Source organism: Pistacia vera, unplaced genomic scaffold (assembly GCF_008641045.1).
Source record: "Pistacia vera cultivar Batoury unplaced genomic scaffold, PisVer_v2 Contig350, whole genome shotgun sequence".
In the NCBI taxonomy this organism is placed as follows: Eukaryota; Viridiplantae; Streptophyta; class Magnoliopsida; order Sapindales; family Anacardiaceae; genus Pistacia; species Pistacia vera.
The window spans coordinates 424,938-446,691 of NW_022196169.1; the positions used below are offsets into that span (position 1 = coordinate 424,938).

The following is a 21,754-nucleotide window of genomic DNA, read 5'->3' on the forward strand; positions in this document are numbered from 1 at the left end:
AGTTTATTACTTTTGTAAAAGAGCACTTCTACTGGGCCCCCGCTCTCAAACTAAGGAAACCCCACTTCTTAATGAGTAATGCTATACTTATCGACGGGTGTGCACCGAATTTATGCATCGAATAACATGATAAAATTCTAACCGTTGATTTATTATCAGTTAATATTAATCAACAGTCAGGATTTTATCACGTCATTCGGTGCACAAATTCGATGAAAACTTTTCGGTAACTCTATCATTTTCCCTTCTTAATACACCCCACTTAAAGTTTCAAGAATTTTTTTTCTTTAACACCCGAATACCCCTTTAAGATTTTCTTTTCTTATAACACCCCACAAATTCTATTAGGGTGTGCGTTTGGTTAGGGATCTAAGAAGATTACTCCGCTAATCTATTTTTGATTCCGGACATTCCCTTGTTTGGTTATCAAATAATAAAAAATTTCAATAATCTTCCAATACAATAGCAATTACTAAGGGTGTGATTGGTTAGAGCTTTGGAAATATAACTTCGGTAATCTATCTTTAATTCCGGACATTCCCTTGTTTGGTTGTCAAGTAATAAAATACTTCGGTAATCTTTCAATACCAATAGTGATTACTGTGGGTTAATAGAGGGTAATCAGATTACTTTCTCAAGGGGTGGTATTTAAAGATTGAGAAGTGCTAGTCTTACAAAGACAAATACAAATGGGGCATACAAAGACAACCCCTACCCTTGATCTTCATGATTTCTCTCTCTCTCTTTCTCTTTATCCCTTTTTTCTTTGTTTTTTCCTTCACTTTGTAGCCTTCTTTGTATAAGTCTTTGTAAGGATAGCATTTTTCTTAAAGATTACTAGGGTCTCTTAATTTTATACCTATCTTGCCTTTAATTAAATATCATTCTGGACACAATTGCCCTTAAATGTCTACCAAATAACAATAAACTTAGACCCCTTACATTTTAGAATTTACTAAAACACCACAATCACAAAAAGTTTAAAAGTTAACAAAATACTCCCAGCAACCAAAGAGCACCACCGGCCACCAGCCACCACTGTCGACCATCGAAAATAGTCACCATATTGAAACATGCCCAGTGGGATCTGGCTAGCTGTGCATCGATCTAACTGTTTCCTGCTAGATCGAAGGTTGAAAACGGCTAGATAGACATGAATCTGGCCAGAAACGACCATAATTGATCAACTATTTGTGGCCGTTTTCAACCAAATCCACGACGACCTAGCTATTTTTGATCTAGCTAAAAACAGCCATATCAACGTGGATTTGGCTAAAAACAGCTAGATTTTCGTGGATCTATCTGGTCGTTTTTAGCCAGATCCATAGTGATCTAGCTGTTTTCGACCTTGGATTTGGCCGAAAATAGCCAAAACGATGCATGGCTACCATTTTGGTGATTGATGCCGGTTGCCAGCGGTGGTCTTGGATGGCTGTGGGTTTCTTGGGTGACTGTGGGTATTTTTTTTAAATTTAAACTCTGTTGTTGGGGGTGTTTTAGTTAAATTTTCAAATATAGGGGGTTAAAGGAATTTATTTAAAAATAATAATAATAATAATATATTATTATTATTATTATTATTATTATATTAAAAAGGATGACAGTTTAGTAAAAGCTTCTATCGATAATATTTTATTATTTCCAATCAATCATCTTAATTATTTATACCCACTAATCTAACCAAACATATTGGTGTAACATTCTCCAGTAATCTTTGAGGTCATCTATCTCGGAGGTAATACTACCTTTTGAGCAATAAAACATTCCCCGAACTAAACGCACCTAATGATATAGGAGGTAATCAGATTACTTTCTCAAGGGGTGTTATTCTTTTATTATTGAGGTAATCTAAATTTTGTTTCCATTTTACTCTTAATTAATAAACATTTCAAACACAAATGCCCTCATATAGGGGTGTTTAAAATCGGTTAACCGATTTCCTGAACCGAACCGGTTTTTCGATTCAGGAATTTAACTGAACCGAAACCGAACCGGTTTTCCCCTTAAACTTATTATTATTTGTTTTTTTTAATTTTCCCTGATTCAAACCGTTAAAGTATAGAATTGTAATATCATCTACTACACATCTGTAAAATCTTAGTTTTCCTTACACTGAAATCTTAATAATCAATTCTCTTATTCTAAAAATTACAATCAAACAATACTCTTTTGTTTTTGGTGTTACACCTAAAATCAATCATGCCTGAAGATTTTAGAGAAGATTCAAACTCCAATTCCAAGACTAATACGAAGAAAAGCTATAAAGTCCAAAATTGATAATCCACTTAAATTCCACTCATAACTTCCACTTAAATTCCAAGATTTCATTACTTACGAAGAAAAGCTTTAAAGTCAAACACAGTAATGTTAACAAAGAGCAATCCATATGATTATTGTGTTGTTGACAACTCAAAATGATAACCAAATAAAATATTGATAATCCCATAAACCGTTTTAATTCAAAAATTTTAGAGAAGATTTCAACTCTAATGGGAGGTTTAGATTGTGGAGAGGAAAAGAATATCTGATTGTTTGTGTCTCTGTGACGAATCTGGAGAGGGACGAAGCTGAAGAAGATGAGTGACTGAGCTGAAGAAAGACGAAGCTATTGTTGGAGGTGAGAATGAAGAACAACGAAGCTGCTCCTACTGCCGGAGGTGAGAATGAAGCTGTTTTGAAGGAAAATCGAAGCTAGAGAGAATCGACGAAGTTGCTGCGGCAGTGCTCTGTGGCTGTAATAGTGTAATGTGGGTTGTGGGTGGACGGTGGAGACTGGAGAGTGGAGACCAGAGAGAATAAAGACTGAAAACTGAAAATGAAAGCTGAAAACGAAAAGGGGATTTCGGTTTAGGTTTTTTTTTTTTAATTTAATATATTTAATTATTTATAGTAAACCGATTAATAAAACTGGTTTCGGTTAACCGGTTTCCATTTTCTCCCAAACCGGTAACCAAATCGAAAATATGGTTTTTTAATTTCTTTGAACCGAAATTGAATCGGTTTTTCGGCTAATTGAAAATTCGATTTGGTTCAGTTTTTGCGTTTTTTTGAACACCCCTACCCTCATATGTCTATCAAATAATAATTAGTCCAACTGTGCGAAATGACTTTTGTAATCTCATAAATTAAGTTTTTGGACAAAAATACCCCACAATACATGTTACCATTTTACCCCTAAATAATTAATTTTTTGGATAATAATACCCTTATTTTGAAAATTTATTGCATGAATACTATCCAAAACACCCCAACCACCTAAGATGACTATTGGTCGCCACCGCCAACCGCCGCCAACAATCACCTGAACAGCGCATGATAGGCCGAATCTGGTTGGTCGCATGTCGATCTGGCCGGAAATGGCCAAATCGGCACACATCCAGCCATATCCAACTATTCGTGCATCATTCCGATGAATGTCAGTGGCGGCTGGCGGTGGTAACCGATGGTTGGGGGCATTTTGTTAAATTTTAAACTTTTATTATGATTGCGGTGTTTTAGCTAAATTTTTAAATGTAAGGGGGTTAAATAATCTACATAATAATAATACTATTTATAAAGAATGATAATTTAGTAGAAGGCTCTCCCACAATTCTTTCGTTCCACCAAACAAATATATTAATTATTTATACCCACCAATTTAACCAAATGTATATAACATAACATTCCTCTTACTCTTTTAAGATAATCTATCTTCAAGGTAATCTTATTTTTTCATTAATAAAACATTCCTGAAACCAAACACTACCTTAATGTCATTTATCCAATTTATTTAAAAAAAAAAAATAACTACTTTATAATTTTACTCATGCTGTTTTCCTTCAATTTTTTTCTTCTTGAGACAGAATTTCAAGCATTTAATTTGAGATTCACTAGAACTTAACTAAAAAAATAATTTACCCACATTATAGAAATCAAGTAAAAAATTGTAGCATTATAAAAAAGTATATTGCAAACATAAGTTTAAAAAATGAAATATATTTTTGTCATTGATGAATAAAAATTAAGGACACAACTTAATAAAAAGGAAAACTTAAGAAGCAATTACAAACTTATAATTTTATACAATTAAAAACCCAATATATCTCCTAGAAAACTTCTTTCTCGATCTAAATACGCTCTTTTAATTATCAAAATTGTTTTAAATCTATCAAAGCAGAGTTGAATATGAAATATAAATGATTAGGTTTTATATATAAATAAGAGGGTGTAAAGAGTGTTTCGTAAAGAAGAAGAAATTAAATATAAATTTAGTAATTTAATTTAAGGATAAATTTGTAGTTATAAAAATAAATTAAAAAGTGGGACAATAGAACCACTCTTTGTAAAAATTGTATTTTGAATTAAATAAAAAATTATGAAGAAAAATTGAATAAAACCAAAATTGGTCCTTCATAATTTGAGATTATATAAAATAATAAGTAGAATTTATGAGATAAATTTTACTATTAATTATGGAATAGATATATCAATACATGTATTTTTCATTTCTGTAATTTTTTTTAGTAATTAAAATTTATAATTAAACCCAAATTTACTCTTTTTTTGGTTCATAGATTGAAGCTAATTTGACTTTGGACATGATTCAATCTAAAGCCCAACTTGGCCTTTGGTCCAATAACCAAACTAAATGGGCCCAAGCCGGCCCACAATGGACGGTCCAACTTTTCATCTCATTACACATCCCACTTTCAAAACACAATTTGAACTCTTCAAGTCCCCACTTTGTTTTAAAACCTGGTCCGTCCGATCGGGACTCAGCAGCTTCTCTCGTTCGATTCAAGTTTTAGGGGTTTTTGTAATATTTCAAATTTATAGGGACTAATTTATAATTTTCTAGTGGCATTTTGGAGATATGTCAAACGTTTAGGGATTAATTGGTAATTTTTTGGGACATTTTTTAAATAAATAAAAATTTTAGGGACTAATAAAAAATTTTAGGGGTGTTTTTGTAATAAACTAAAATTTTAGGGATTAATTTATATTTTTTTAAAAATAAAATTATTGCTGACATCACCGGTCCAACCAGTTGAATCGGTCAACTCATGACCCGATCACCTTATCGAGTCTCACAACAGGTCGGGTTTTAAAACAATGGTCCTCATTACTATTTCACCTATAAGAAGGAATGTTTATTTATAAAAAGGGCTAACAACCTTTGAATTTATTTACCGGTCAAAAAAGCTTATTTAAAGTTATATACACTTTTAAATATTTAAGATATTTGGTTATATTTTAAAAGTGTTTATATAATTTTAAATAAGCAATTTTATAGTTTATGGGAGAAGCTCAAAGTAAGCTCCTTTTTAGCTTATTTAAAGTGCTAAAAATTCAAAAATACTACTGTTTCATTTTATAAATTTTGATTTAATCTATTCTTATATTCTAAAACCTTTTTTGATAAATTAATACTAGAAAAAGTTATCTTATAGTTCTACATTTTGGTAACCAACAAATATTTTCATAAACTCTACTCTAATAAACTATTCTTTAAAAATTCTACTTGCATAAACCATCCCTTGTGGTGTGATGGAGTGAATGATGTATCAAAGAATTAAAATATTCAGGAATCTTGGGTTGACTATGAAGAAGTGCTTTTAATTTATGTCAAACTTAAAAAAAGGCACCAAAACATTCCCTCTGCATATAAATTTATGTCTCAATTTCATATGTTCACCTAATTTTGTACAGTACTACTATGCATCCATGATTTTCCAAGCTATTATGGATAGAAAGCTATTCATTAATTTTGCGTATGGTCATGTAACACATTATTAAAAAAAAAAAACAAAAAAATGAGAGGCTCTTAATATTGATAGGGATAGGGATAGGGATAAGTACTTCTGTTAAAATCATTATATTTCACATTTGGGTTATTCTATATCATCAAGTTTGTAGACGTAAAAATCTACCTGTACAGAAAGAGGGGTCTGATCCCGGGAGGTTGAGGCCACTAGCGATCTGCTGTACCTGCACAAGTAGAGAAACACACGCGTGAAGCGAACGGGAAACACCAGGGTGGTGTTTGCCGTAAGCACTCCGACGCTCAAGTCAGCAAGGCTGAAAGGCTAATATAGTGAGGGCTAGGGAATAAGAGATTACCGGAAGTCTAGTCGGGGACTGTGACTACGGCGAATAAGTGAAACTCTCGAGTAAAGGGTCTCGGGTGTGAAGGTGTAATGTCGATGTCCATTGTGAGAGGGCTGGCCTATGCTTATATAGTGGTCGTCTGGTCTCCCAATCCTGGTGGGAGCAGGAGTCCTAATGTGACTCCGATGTAAACCCTAGAAGAATTAGGGTCGTGGTGAGTTGTCTTACCAGTGTCCAAATAGGAAGGTAACCCTGTTTAGGAGAATTCGCTAAGTGGGAAAGTGATCAAGAATAGGAAGGCGTCCTTGAATAGGAGGTTGATTAGGAGTAGGAAAATACTATGAAAGGGCTGTGGGCTCTGGATTCGTCCGTGGACCTAGGAAATGGACTAGGTTTGAGAGGCTCGTGCCCGCGTGATTTGGGCCGGTTTATACCTTATGTCAAAATAGAACTAACCTGGCTTGGGCCTTTGCAGGACTGGGCCTGGTCCGTCTTTGCTAATGGTCCCATTTCCCTATTTGGGCCAAGGACGATTTTTGGCCCTAACAGTTTGTCCCCCACTCTCTGAGTTGAGAGTATCTCAAGTCAGAGAATAGGTTGCGCTCAAGGCGAGCTCGTTCTTTCCTCATGGACGAGCGATCATTGGAGAGAGCTGACCGCCGCAAGTGATTTGATTGGATCTTGGTCGGTATCCATTCCTGAACAAGAGCACGCCACCACGCAGTGTGCCTGATCGGTTCGACGAGCCGAAGAGCAGAAAGCTAGGTAAGGTCGCTCGGTACATCAGCGCGATTATCAAGGAAACCGCGCAAGGGGCAATTATTCGTCCTGCTGAATCGGGCGAAGTTTAGGAAGTTCACCAAGGAGCTCCATTCGGTCGGGCTGTTGGGACGACAAGGTAGGTGGGGTGACAGAACATGTTGACCACTCGTTCGCCTCGGACGGACGAATGGACGAGGCTTGATAGCCTTCTGAAGAGTTTAACCCGGGCTACCCCAAGCTCATACGTCGATCGACCGGGCCTTCCGGGATGGCTGAGTGAGAGATGCCTGGGAAGGCTCCTGACCTGAGAAGCTTTGTCGGTGGGACGGATCGAATGGCCTAGTATACTGTTGGGGCGAATGTTGGACGCGTGCCGAACATACTTCTGGATGTTCAAGCTGAGTCAGCCAGGGGGTCGGGCGACCGAGATGAGGAATCCGTATAGGTCCACGGTTTCCCAGGTGGTCAGGATCGCTGCCACGTGTATGGTGGTGATTGATTCATCGTTTCGAGAGCGGGAAAACGAAGAGACTCCTGACAACTGGCCAATCACAGCCTGCCACATGTCTGCATTTTTCTTTACAAAATTGGGGAGCAGACTGTTCATCTTCCATTCACGTTGGTTTTGCGTTTTCATCCAAAAAATCTCTCCCCCTTTTTTTCTGCGTTTCTGTCCCAGGTTCTTTAGCGAAGGTGGTTTTTTCTCCAATCATCCAAGGTAATTTCTTCTTTTCAGGTCGTTTTGCTGTTCTGTATGTAGATTTCACTTTTGTTGAAATTTTTGGGAGGTAGGATAAAGGTGTTTTGAGTTTTTGAGCGGGTTTAAACTGGATTTTCGAGTGTTTTGGTGTTAAGATTTTGGAGAATAGATGTAGGTTTGAATTTTCCGGTGGGTATTGGGGAAGAATCCGGCAGTTTCGAATATTTTCTGGGTTTTTTGGATTGGGCCTGGAAGACAAAGTCGACTTAGGCGTTGTTTGGGTCGGTCGGTACGTCTGACCGAGTGGTGAGTGGTCGTGTGGTGTGGACTACTGGATCGGTCATCCAGGGTGAGCGGGGGTTTTCAGGTTCGTGGGAGTGAGCGAGGTTAGCAGGTGACTTGGTTGGACTTGGAGGTGAGTCGGTTGCCTGGGGCGAGCAAACTACTGTACTGAAGGTTTAAAGGTCGGTCGGTCGGAGGGGTCGACCAAGGGTAGGTTGACCTAGTTATCAGACAGGTCGGGTAGTAGCGTCTCTTCATTCGGTCAGTTAGGCGGGGCGACTAAGATTGAAGATTGATTTTCGCGGGTGTCGGTCGGTGTTGAAGGGGCAACTGGTAGGGGTTACATTTTGAGTTGTTGTCTCCAAAAAACGGGTCGGTCGGTTCAGACGGCGAGTCATCGCTATTCTGACGATATGTCCTCGGAGTCGGGTCGAGAGGTGGTGATGTGGGGACGAGTATGAGCGGGCCCGACTATGGTGATGATGCCTGAAGGGAGCGTTCCGGTCGGCGTGCCGACCGCAGTTAGTGTTGCTGCTCCAGGGTCGAGTGGAGTGGGCCGAGTGGTCGGGGTATGGTGGAGTGGGGAAGACTCCGGAGGGGCTGCAGTCCCTTTCATCGGTAGTAGCTTGAGGAAGAGCCGAGCAGCAGGGCAGTGGGATTCTGACCAGGGATTATCGCCCGTGCTGAAGGGAAGTGACGTGTGGCGTATCCGTACCTTATCATATCCCCGTTCTGTATAAGTCTGGACCCGCGGTCGTACGAGCGGGTTGATTGGGAAGCAAGGTTGGTGTCATGTAGAGAAAGGTTTCAGATGGGTGAGGTTGCCTGTGCCTCCTGTCTGGGAGGTGCTGAATCACTTCATATTCGCCCTTCCCAACTTATGCCGCGCCTGGAGCTGTTGATGGCCTTGGAGGATCTGTGTGTTCGGCATCAAATTGTGTTCGGTTGCAGAGCTGTTGTACTTACTTCTGAAAAGAGACATAAGGAGAAGGGCCGATATTGCTAAACTTGAGGCACGACCGGTCTCCTCTGTGACAACCTGCGGTCTAGTGATAAAAACTGGAAAGACCGTTACTTTTTCTTGAAGGGTCAGGCGTTTTCGGAGAAGGGCAGGGCGAGACCCGACGGCTGGCGGCCACTGGTGAGAACTTGTCGTTTCTTTCGTACTTTTGATTACTAAATCTGATTGTGTTTTTTGTTTGAGAGCGGATTTCAATCGGCTGGGCAGAGCGGGACGGTTTGGACGTAGCTACCAGAGGGTGTTGCCATCCCTTGGAGCAGAGGATTGGCGAGTGGTGCTGCAGAGTCTAATCTGAGGAGCAGTATTCTTTGGGCCGGAGTAGAGGCATTCAGAGAGGTACTCCCTCCCCGCTGAAGCAGACTTGGGATGTGCTCCTGAGTCGATACTGCAACCATATCATTTTGTGTGATCCGGCTGAACCCACTAACGTTGAGAGAGTTGCACTTGCAAGTCTGATGAAGAATTGACTGTCCAAGCGCGAGCGAATCCATCGCAGGCGTCGAGAGAAAAGGAAGAGGGAGTCGTTGGTAGGGATTGAGGGTTGAGATGTATTGGCACCGCCCAGTCGGCAGCACGAGTCAGCAGCCTTCGGCGAGTCGGGTCGTCCCAGGCTGGTTGTGGATGAGGAGGCGGGACTATTACATTACTACGGCTACTGCGTCGACTTACTCTGACGCTACATCTATGAGTAAGCTGACTTTTTTGTTCCAGCGGACGAGGCGCGCTTGAACAGATGGGTGCGGTGCTGTCGTGATTGGGGTGTATCCGCGCGTTCAGGTATGGAGTACTTTTATTTTTCTTGTTTGACTGTGTCTCATTGTCAGTTTTGTTGTACAGTACTCACTAGCAGTCTCCATTAAGGAGGTTGTCTGGCGCAGGAGAAAGGATACAGGATTCCAAGGCCAACGCTGGTTCGGCCAGAAGGAGGCAGCATCCCGGAAGGAACAGGAGAGTCGAGTCAGCGCGCCTGGGATAGTGAGGCGAGGTCGAGAGTACGGCGCGAGTTAGCGAGAGGACCCGGAGGTGAGTCCCTAGGGAGCAGTGCATCTTATGCTGATGACGCCATCATTAAGGCCCGAGGCGAGCTATGCTTGAGTTTAAAGAAGGGCGGACCTTCATTGGGATCCGGATAAGATATTCTGTCATACGAGTTGTGGGACGGGCAGAGGAGCAGGCGCTGAGCTAGCGGGGTGTTGGAGTGAGCGACACTGGTCGGGGCGAGCACTAGTGGTGCTTGCGTGGGGACTGATTGATGGGGATGAGACTCGGTCCGAGGAGCTTAGTGCCTCTCCCCTTTTTTTTTTGTTTTAGGGCCTGCGATGCCCTTTGTCTGGCGTCTGTGCCGTTTTTTGTATTCTGAACTGGGCGGATGCGCTCATTATATTACTTTTGACTGTTGTGTCTTATGTTGTCCTTGGATGAATGACTGTTCTTTTGTTTTTCCTTTTTGTGCATGTTACTTTACGTGGCTGATGGCTAAGGCAGTAGGCCTTATGGGGCTGGTTGGTGTGCAACGGTTAGGACATCTTTTCGTCGGGTTGACCGAGTGGTAGTCCCCGTGATGAGTGGGTGCATCTTATTCAGTTTCTGGGTTGGATGGGGCCGGCCCAAGGTGCCAAGTTTTGGATCGGGCAGGCCGATCTAAGGTGTTTCTGAGAGTCGAGCGGGTGGATTCGAGGTGGAGAATTCATCGTCACTGAGGGTGTCCGTATTCGCATGCCGACTGAGGTGTCGACGTACATAGGGCATGGCCGATTTGAAGGTGTCATCGTACATAGGGCATGCCGATTTGAAGGTGTTACGTTATCGGGCAGGGCCGATTGAAGTGGTCCGTACGTTCACGGGATGGCGATTGAAGGTGTCGTACGTTATCGGGCATGGCCGATTGAAGGTGTTTGTGTATATCGGGCAGGGACGATTTGAAGTGTCGTACGTAATCGGCATGGCGATGAAGGTTGTTCGTACGTACATCGGGCATGGCCGATTTGAAGGTGTTTACGTAATAGGCATGGCGATTTGAAGGGTAAGTAACTGATTCGAAGATGGGAATTATGGAATATACTTCATAGAATATCTGGCCTGAGGCGACTGTCTAAGAGGAGGTGGATGGCCACATCATCCTTTTTTTAACAAGAAAAAATGAAAAAAAACAAAATTCCCACAGGACGGGGTTCACCTACGAGTAGTAACGTTTGAGGTGAACGGCATTCCAAATGTTGTTGATGTTTTGCCCTCGGGGGTCTGGAGTTTGTAGGGCCTTCTGCTTCTTTGATTATCTTGTAGGGGCCTTCCCAGGTGGGTCGAGTTTGCAAAGTTAATCTCCTTGGTGTTTTGGAAAACCTTCAGAGGACCCAATCGCTATCTCAAGTGCGGATCCTCACGCTGCGGTTATAATGTCGGCGGCTGTTGCTGGTAGACTGCGTTGCGGGCTGCTGCTGTTCCGTAGCTCGTCCAGTGTCTAGGTTCTGGCAAAGGTTTGGTATTTGATTTCTCCCGCCACGGAGCTGGTGGACGGAAATATTTCGGCGGAATGACTGCTTCTGAACCATATGTCAGGGAGAAGGTGTTTCCCATTGATGATCGAGCCGTGGTTCGGTATGACCGAGGACTCCGGTAGCTGTCCGCCCAGCGCCCTTAGCTTTCTGTAATCGCTTTTTCAGTGTCATGATTGTTTTGTTTACGACCGGCCTGGCCGTTAGACTGGGGGTGCGGGGTGTTGAGAAGCTTAACTTTATTCCCCAATGTCACAGAAATCCCTGAAGCTGAACTAATGAACTGGGACCCATTATCGGTGACAATTTTCTTTGGTATTCCGAACCTGCAGATCATTTTCCAGATAAAGCTTTGACTTCTCGGTCTCTGACTTGGGCGAAGGCTTCGGCTCGATCCACTTGGTGAAGTAGTTGTCACTGCCAACATGAAGACTGTTGCCCCGGTTCAGTAGGTAGCTTTCCCACGATGTCCATTCCCACTTCATGAATGGCCACGGTTGTAGATGGAATGGAGTGTTTCGGTGGGAGGTGTGAGACGTGAGCAAACCTGACACTGTCGCATCTCTTTGCGTAGCGATCGAGTGGTGCGATGTCGGCCGAGTAGTAACCGCGGTGACACCCGGTGAGCAAGAATACGCCCCCTCATGGTTGCCGCATTCGCCTTCATGGAGTTCGGCTAGAACACTTTGGGCTTCTAGGCTTATGCATTTGAGGTAGGGGCCTGAGAACGACTTTCTGAGAGTTGACCCTCATGTAGGGTGGACTTGGCGGCTTTTGCTTTCAATCGGCGTGTTCGTTCTTGCCAGCGGGAGCTCGTCGTCTTCCAGGTACTTCAATCGGGGTCATCCAACAGTCGGCTGAGCATGCCCATGTTCTATAGGAGACTGTGTGGTGGCGGTTCTTTCAGTTGTGGCCACTGCATGAATAGGAGGGGGATGGATGACTGAGAGGACATGAGAGTGCTGAGCCAAGGCGGCGAGGGCGTCGATGGTTGTTCTTAATCGGGGACTGTACTATCGAGAACTCTTCGAATTCGGCCTGCAACTCTTTGACCATGCTTAGATAGGATGTCATTTTTGAGTCCAGTGCTTGGTACGTACCTTGTAGTGATTGACCACGGTTGGGAAGTCGACTTCATTTAGTCTCTTGCGCCAATTTCTCTGGCCAAGGTAAGTCCGCTAGGAGGGCTTCTATTCGGCCTCGTTATTCGTGCACTTGAACCCAAGCGGACTGCGTGGATGACGTCTCCCTCTGGTGATCAGTACTATTCCGAGTCGCTTCCATGACATTACTCGATCGTACTAGAGAGTCCACTTTGAAGGTGGTGCCGTTCATGCATAGTAATTTTTCGGCCTGGGTGGTTTGCTTGGTGTGAAGCGGAATAAATCTTAGTGCCTGGGACTTGACGGCGGTGGCGTGGTTGGTATGATACGTTGTACTCGCTAAGTTCTACTGTCCATTGTGGTCGGCCTGATACTCTGGTTTGTGCAATATTTCTGAGCGGGAATGAGGTGTACATACAACTTAGGATGGCACGGAATACGGTCTGAGCTTCCTGGATGCATGGATGAGGGCAAGGGCAAGCTTTTCCAATGGGTTGTATCGAGTTTCTGCGTCGAGGAGCGACTTGCTAATGCGTAGTAGACGGTGACTGCTTGTTTCTTCTTCCGAACTAGCACGCTGATATGGCCGTCTCTGAGACCGCTAGGTAAGTGTAAGCTTTCCCGTCATGGGTTTGGACAGCAGCGGGGGGGGGGTAGTCAAATACCTCTCAGTGTTGTAGGGCTTCTTCATGAGGGGGTCCAATCAACTTGTTGGATTTTTTGAGGGCGTGGAAGAAGAGGGGTGGACTTGTCAGCGGACCTGGAGATGAACGGCTCAGGGCGGCACTCGTCCTGCAAGACGTTGGACATCTCGAGCAAGTCGGGGTGAGGTATGCTAGGACCGCTCTGATTGGGTCGGGGTTTGCTTCTATTCCTCCTGAGTAACCATATAGCCTAAGAATTTACCTGATGAGACGCGAATGAGCACTTTCTGGGTTCAGTTTCATGTTGTATTGGAGATGGCGAATGGCGCTAAGGTGGTCGAGGTGTTGTTCGGCAATAGGGATTTGACGAGAGCTGTCATCGATGTAAACTTCCATGGTTTCCCTAAGTGGTCAGAGAACATTTGTTGACCAGGCGTTGGTAGGTGGGCCGGGTTTTTCAGTCCAAACGGCATTACTTTGTAACAAGGTTCCCTCCTGTGATGAAGCTGTCTTCTCTGGTCGTCTGCATGCATCAGAATCTGATTGTATATGAGAAAGCTCATGAAACTGAGGAGTTCGTGCCTTGCGGTCCGTCTACCATCATTCGATAGTGGGAGGGGAAAGTCCTTGGGGCAGGTTTGTTCAAGTTAGTGAAGTCGATGCAGACTCCACTTCCGTTCTTTTCTTTACGACTACGACGTTTGCCAGCCATTCGGGAGGTGGACCTCTCTGATCATGCGTTGTTAGGAGTTTTTCGATCTCTCATTGATGATCTGGTTCCGTTCAGGTCGAATTTCCTCCTCTTCTGCTTGACTGGCGGGTGATCCGGATGCCTTGAGCTGGGGGACCATTGCGTCTGGATTGATTCCGGTCATGTCGGCATGGGACCAGCGAAACATCTTCGTTCCGTTTTAGAAAACTATTACAGCTTCTCTTTCTCGGGGAGACGGGAGCCTATGTGTGTCTTTCTCTCGGGTCATCGATGGATTGCACTTATCCACTCCTCCATGGTCGGTTGGTCGGGCTTGCTCGAGGGGTTGGACGAGACTGTAATTGCTATGAAGAGTTTCCTGCCTTTGAAGGCGTTTTTGTAGCAGTCTGGAGCTTTAGGGTCACCCTTGATCTCCCGTACTCCCCACTGGTGGAAATCTGATCTTGGTGGAAGCAGATGGGACTGCCGCCATGTCATGGATCCAGGGGCGGCTAAAATGCGTTAAGGGGATGGGCAGTCGATCACCAGGAAGACTGTGTGTTTACTCCGCGGCATAGATAGAAGGATGATATCCCCAAGTGATTTCTGCTCCGAACTGATCCAACTAGAGTGTCGGTCGCTATTGTATTTCTTCTTCCAGTCCCATTGCTTGACCGTTCGAGGAATAGAATATTTGCTGACGAACCCATCTACGAACACTCTTTCACTAGGATGTTGGCTATTTGCAGGGGAGGACTAAAGCGTCGTGGTGAGGAGCGGCTAGGGTGTTGGTTCGTCATCCTCAAACTGAATTACCTGATGGGGTATGACCTCGAGACGGGTGGATGGACTGGACTTCATGATGGTTAGTTCTAGCATGCCGTTTCGCTGATGAGTAACTACCCTACTGATTCTGATCTCCGGAGATAGCGAGCAGAATCCCTCGGTGTGGGTTCTCGCGGGGGGGGCGGGGGCGATGTTGTTTGGAGCTTTTCTGGCTAATGGTGTTCTTCCTTGTCAGTGAGTAGATCACGGAGATGTCTCTCTCAGAAGGTGCGGCAACCTCGAGCCGAAGGCGATGCAGTCTCGGTGTTTTGCCCATGATCGTTGTGGAACTCCACCACTTGGTTGTGTCTCTCTTGCCTGGGATTGAGCTTACCAGGCCACTTGACCGCAGATCCCATTCCTTTCATTATTTCACACCTGGGTTGGTTCGAGTGAGACTGTATTCTGGTATTTTGAACTGGTCGATCCAAATTCCTGTTATTACTTCTCAGTTGGCTGGTCGTATGGTCTTCTGGTCTGCATTCTTCGTGCGGGGGGTTGGTAGCGGTGTTCTACCGGTAGGCTCTGGCTCCTGTCGTTCCGCCTTGGTTGTATCTGGAATGGGCGGCTCGGTTCATCTCATTCTCCCCCAACCTTATCTGGATCACGCTCGGGCCAGAGCGTCTTCCATGTAGTGCAGCCCAGCTTGTAGCTCTTTGTATGTTCTCATCTGGGAGGGCGCTTTTCTGAAAGCGTCCACAGCAGTTCGGGGTTACAAGAGGAATAGAGATTTCTCTTTGTTGAATCTGCTAACTACTCTCTTATGGTTCCCCCCTTCGTTGGTATACTCGGTACAAGTCGGCCGACAACTCTCTAGCTTTTGCTCTGGCGAAACTGTTCCACAAAGGTGTCAGAAGCTTAGCGAATGAATCGATGGACCTTCGGGAGGTGTGTACCATTGGAGCCGGGGCGGACAAAATAGAACCGAAACTTTTGCACATGCAGGCTTCTCTAAGCGGTTGGGGTATGGAAACAGTGAACATCCGTCTGTACGAGGCTATGTGGTCGTCGGGTAGTTGGTTACCGTCATATGGTTGGGGCATGTCAGCAGGGCGATCTCGTCCGCAAAAGGTGAATGCGTAACAATTCGGTCTGCTCTTCTGGTGGGAGTCGGCATTCTATGGGTACGCCTCATTACTGCCTCAACGTCGGCAGTCTCTTGGCAGTAACTGTTCCAAGGGGAGGGGATACTATCGGGTCCCTCTTACGGGTCTGTAGTTCTCGTGGGGTCATCCCTCGGGGTAGACTGATAGATTAGTCCTGTGCGCTCCTTGGTAGCATGTGTCTTCGTTCATCCCTTCTGGTTGGATGACTCCCATGTCACTGTTCTGTTGTTCTTCCCTATATGAACGGTCAGGGGAGTTGTCTGGTAGTCGTTCGGTCTTTCGGGATGGACGGGCTCAAGAGTGGAGTTGGTTTGGTTTGGCGTTCACCCCGCGAGGGTGAGCCAGGCAGGAGGGGGTTGTGTTTGGGTTGACTAGAGGGGAAGTGGTATGGTGAGATGGGTTGTCTTTGGGTTTCTATGTTGGATCGTTTTGATCATGAGGCGGGATGGGTCGACTGGCCCGCCCTGTTGTATCTTTATCTCCGTTAGTTAGAACGGAGTAGTCGAGCGCCAATCGTTAAGCGGACGCGGCCCTTTACCAGAATCCGAGGGTTGATGCTCTGGTGTGGAGAGGGGTTGCATGGATGGAAATGGTGCGGAATCGATTGGGGGTGTGCTTGGTCGGGCAGAAACTCGAGTTCATAGAATCGACTTATTTTCTCTTTAGCGACTGGTTTCGAACTGATGGATGTGTTTTCGGCTTCCAGTGCGGCCACCTTGTCTAAGTTTTGTGCATGAGGGCGGTCAAACGCTCCAGTCTGGCCTCGAGGCCTAAGTTAACGTCGTGGATTGTCAGCATGGAATATTCCATCCGTAGCAAGGTTCGTCACGCCGAATGATTGCTAGAGGCCCCGGTGGGCGCCAAACTAAGACGTAAAAATCTACCTGTACGGAAAAGGGGGTCTGATCCCGGAGGTTGAGGCCACTAGCGATCTGCTGACCTGCACAGTAGAGAAACACGCGTGAAGCGAACGGGAAACACCAGGGTGGTGTTTGCCATAGCACTCCGAGCTCAAGTCAGCAAGGCGAAGGCAATATAGTGAGGGCTAGGGAATGAGAGATATCGGAAGTCTAGTCGGGGACTGTGACTACGGCGAATAAACGACTCGAGTAAAGGCTTGGGTGTGAAGGTGTAATGTGAGTGCCTTGTGAGAGGGCTGGCCTTGCTTTATAGTGGTCGTCTGGTCTCCAATCCTGGTGGGAGCAGGAGTCCTAATGTGACTCCGATGTAAACCCTAGAAGAATAGGGTCGTGGTGAGTTGTCTTACAGTGTCCAAATAGGAAGGTAACCCGTTTAGGAGAATTCGCTAAGTGGGAAAGTGATCAGAATAGAGGCGTCCTTGAATGGAGGTTGATTAGGAGTAGGAAATACTATGAAAGGGCTGTGGGCTTGGATTCGTCCGTGGACCTAGGAAATGTACTGGTTTGAGAGGCTCGTGCGCGTGATTTGGGCCGGTTTTAACCTCAGTCAAAATAGAACTAACCTGGTGGGCCTTTGCAGGACTGGGCCTGGTCCGTCTTCGCTATTGTCCATTTCCCTATTGGGCCAAGGACGATTTTTGGCCACTAAACAGTCTCCAACCAGAGGAACCACAGGAAGATTATTACAATCACACATTTCAATCATGAGCCCATCTGGATCATGGAAGAACAACTGGTGCACTTCAATCCCTCCTTCTTGCACCACTGCTCGTACGTACTTAATCCCCAGTTCATTCAGTTTCTTCTCCAATGACAACATGCACTCACACTGCCATTCAACAAATTAAGCAACATTTCATTTGTTAAATTCTTATCCCACCTAAAAGTTTTATAAGTTAACTAGGACTCAATATTTTATTTGTGAAATAGGCCCTAACGTAACATTTTTTAACTTTAGACGTTTGGTTATGATACTACCTAAAAAGCTTAAAAGATTGTTCCATTCAATAGAAAATCTGGTTGAAAATTTATTACCTGGAAATAGGGGTGAGCGAGTTCGGGTATCCGCCCAAATCCCATGGAATCGAAACCAGAATCGATCAGTTCCTGGGATTTGGAACTGGAACCAGCTGGTTCTGGTTCCTAAAAGCTTGGAACTAGAACTTGTGTTTCAAGTTCCGGTTCCAAGTACCCAAAAAAATTATGATTGCCCCTATTATTCACAAAAATTACAAATACATTCCAAAATTTACAAAATTATAGTTCAATCTCGGTTCCTATCCGAGTACCGGGGTCTTAGTTCCAGTTCTGATTTTTATTCCCGTAGTGGTGGAACCAAAACTAGAATCGTATAGTACCCATTCTGATTTTTTAGAACTGAAAACGACCCTATAAGGGCTGGTTTCGGGTAGGAATTGGAACCAAAACCTTAGGTACCTGCCGGTTCCGGTTTTACCATATTTTTTTGCCCACCCCTACGTGGAAAGAGATATGATTATCCTTCGGATTAATCTCTTTTTTCCTAGGCATGTTTTTTGGACGATCTGACTGTAACAAATGAATCCCAATTCCTAGGGGTGAGCGGTTCCGAGTACCTTCCATTTTCCTGGGGAACCGGAACCGGAACCGGAACCGTACAGTGCAGGTTCTCAAAAAAAAAGAACCGGAACCGGAACCACAAAGTGCAGGTTCTTCAATTCAAGGAACCGGAACCTAAAATGAAGGTTTCGGTTCCTTTCCAACATACCCTGTAAAAATCAATTACCCCCCTATTAGTTTAAAAAATGACAAAAATACCTTAAAAGTTTACAAATACACTCCTAACAAATATACTATTTGGGTTTAGGGTTTAATTATAATGTAATATTATAATTAATTAAATTTTTAATCATTTAATTAAGTATTGTAATATTGTTTATAATAGAATATTAATAATTAATTAAGTAATCATACCAATAAATTTATAATGTAATGTTATAAATTAATAAAATTCTAATCATTTAATTAAGTATTTGTAAATTAGTAATTACTAATGTTTATAATAATATTGTCATAATCAATTAGTTACATTTAATTATGTAATGTTATATTAATTATATGATCTATATATAATATAATATAATGATAATGATTTAAGTAATCATACTATAAATCTATATTTAATATTATAATTAATTAAATTTCAAATCATTTAATTAATATAATGTTTATAATGGAATGTTATAATTGATTAAGTACTCTATAAATATATAAGGTAGTGTTATAATTAATTAAATTTTAATCGTTTAATTAAAATGTAATAATAGTAAATTTCTAATGTTTATAAGTAATGTTATAAATTTATAATAATTATGTAATCATTTACTACGTAATGCTATATTAAGTAGGTGATCATATATAATGTAATATAATAATGTTATAATTTAATTGAATAATTATTTACTATAGAGTAATCTTAATTATGTTTAAATGAGGTTTATAAGGTAAATTATAATTAATTAAATTTCTAATCATTTAATTAATATTGTGCTAATATTTGTAGTAAATTAGTAATTACTAATGTTTAAAACATTATATCATAACTCATTCAGTTAGTAATCATTTAATTATATAATGTTATAATTAATATGTGATCATACTATAATGTAATGTTATAGTGAATTAGTAATCAGATTATAATCTTTAATGTTATATTATAATTAATTAAACTTTAATCATTTAATTAATATGTATTAAATAATAATAGTAAATTACTAATGTTTATAATGTGATGTTATAAATTATAACTATTAAGTAAAATTAACTATGTAATACTATAATAATTAGTGTATCATAATAAATGAATGTATAATGTTATAATTTAATTAAGTAATTATTTAACTATAATGTAATATTTAATTAATTAATTCTAATCATTTAATTAAGTAATCATTTGTTTATATGTAATGTTTAATTAAGGTTTAATATAATATCAAATAATCTCTAATTATGTAATGTTATATTAATTATGTAATCACTAATCAGACTATATGAATAGTGAAATGTTACAATGATTAAATAATATACTATAGTCTTATATAATATTATAATTAATTTGTTTACAATAGAATATATAATTAATTAAGTAATCATTTAATTTAATGTAATATTACAATTAATTACATAATCGTCTATAAATTTATAATGTAATGTTGTAATTAATTAAATTCTATAATTTGATTAAGTATTATGCTAATGTTTATGAATAAATTAGTAATTACTATATTTAAAATATAATATCAAATCAATTAAGTAATTATTTAATTAGGTAAGTGTTATAATAATTATTAATAATCATATAATGTATGTTTAGTGAATTAATTATTAAGTAAATCATACTATAAATTTTTAATGAATATTATAATTAATTAATTTGTAATCATTTAATTAAGTGTGTATTAATGTTTTATAATATGTTATAATTAACTAAGTAAATCATAAAATCTATAATCTAATACTATAATTAATTAAGTTTTATTATTTAATTAAGTAATATACTAAATTTTATAACTTATATGTCAATTATTAAGTTAAATCAATTAAGGTAATGCATAACTAATTATACATATAAATCATTAAGTATGTTATAAATAATAATTAATTAAGTAATCATTTAACTATAATGTATATTATAATTGATTAGTAGATATGTGTACTATATGTAAATTTATTAATGTTTATCAATTTATCATATATAATTAATTAATTACTAATTTATTATAGATATACTTAGAACTTGATAATTGAAGTAAATAACTAAATATATTATTACTCAATCAAATATACTATTTTATTCAAAAATAATTCTTTTAATAACATTAAAAATGTAAAACACTTTTAATTAGATCATAATTCCAATTATTCACTTAATTAATCAAAACTTTAATATTAATGTATTATAATATACTAAAGCTTTTAATATGGTGTAATTTATATGTAATAAGTATAATTGAATTCGTATACTTATTTAATTAGGTTATTTTAAAATTTTAACTTTTTCTATTTTAAATTTTTGTATATGTAAAATAATAGAAACCCTCCATTATTCACATTTTACAAATATTTCATTGTAGTCCAGGTTCCAAAATAGGTTCCAAACAGGTTCCAAATCAAGTTCCAAAACAGGTTCCAAAAATTGGTTCCAAACCAGGTACCCCCTACAGGTTCCAAACAGGGTACCCTTTTTACAGGTTTCGGTTCTAGTTTCGTTTCCTCCACACACAAGAACCGGAACCGGAACCGCATAGTATCGATTCCAAAAAACTAGAACCGGAACCTACCCGCACAGTACCAATTCCGATTCCGGTTCTATCCCCCGGTTCCGATTCTACCCGCTACTCGTGCTTACCCCTACGGCAATTCCATGACCATCCAGCCTATAATGAAACAATAACAGTTCACCTCACATGAAAGGAAGATAAGAAAATTGAGTAGTATAAAATATACCACGCATGCCCCAGTGAAGTCAAAAGAACCAGGCCTCTTTATACGAACAAAACCAAGAACATTTTGGTAGAAATTGAGGGACTTCTCAAGTGACCTACAAACAAATGAGACATAGTTTAGAGACCTAAGTCGTAAAGGGTTTTCCACAATATCGTTCATTTTCCTAATCCTAAGCCTTGCTCTCAACAAGTAAAATTTGAACCCTTTTAAAACATCGATTGTTATCTAAAGATAGGGAGAAAAAATTGGTGAACGAGTCACGACACTGATTGAATCAGTCTAAGACTCAAGAGACAGAAAGATTTATGGAAACAAATAACAAAAGTCTGTTTCGTGCATGACTCATTGACGCGTCCATTTCAGTGATTTCATGCATCGTGTCTGATAATGATATTGATGACTTTGACACGTAGACTCCACGTTGCTGACTCAACGGAGTTGCATGCACCAGCAGAGCACTACTGAGTACTCACTCCTAAATCAAATCAAAGGATTGGTCTTAAAAGAAAAAAAAAAAAAAAAAAAATCTAGAATACAATATGATATTCTATTATCCCATCACTTTCCAGGTGGATTTTTTATACTTCTCTAAATTTTATTTTTCCTGTTTAAAAGAAAAATCTAAAAATCTAAATT

The 21,754-nt window shown here is 40.9% G+C and overlaps 1 protein-coding gene across 1 annotated transcript; it reads right to left on the bottom strand.

Moving 5' to 3' along the window:
• Positions 1 to 11,486: 11,486 nt before the first annotated feature.
• LOC116139400 lies at positions 11,487 to 21,277 on the bottom strand. The gene is made up of 4 exons (XM_031425079.1): positions 21,115 to 21,277; positions 18,113 to 18,210; positions 17,197 to 17,462; positions 11,487 to 11,670 (listed from the first exon to the last, which is right to left on the bottom strand). The coding sequence occupies exons 1-4, from the start codon at positions 21,275 to 21,277 to the stop codon at positions 11,487 to 11,489; spliced, it is 711 nt and encodes a 236-aa protein (XP_031280939.1).
• Between the last annotated feature and the right edge of the window lie 477 nt (positions 21,278 to 21,754).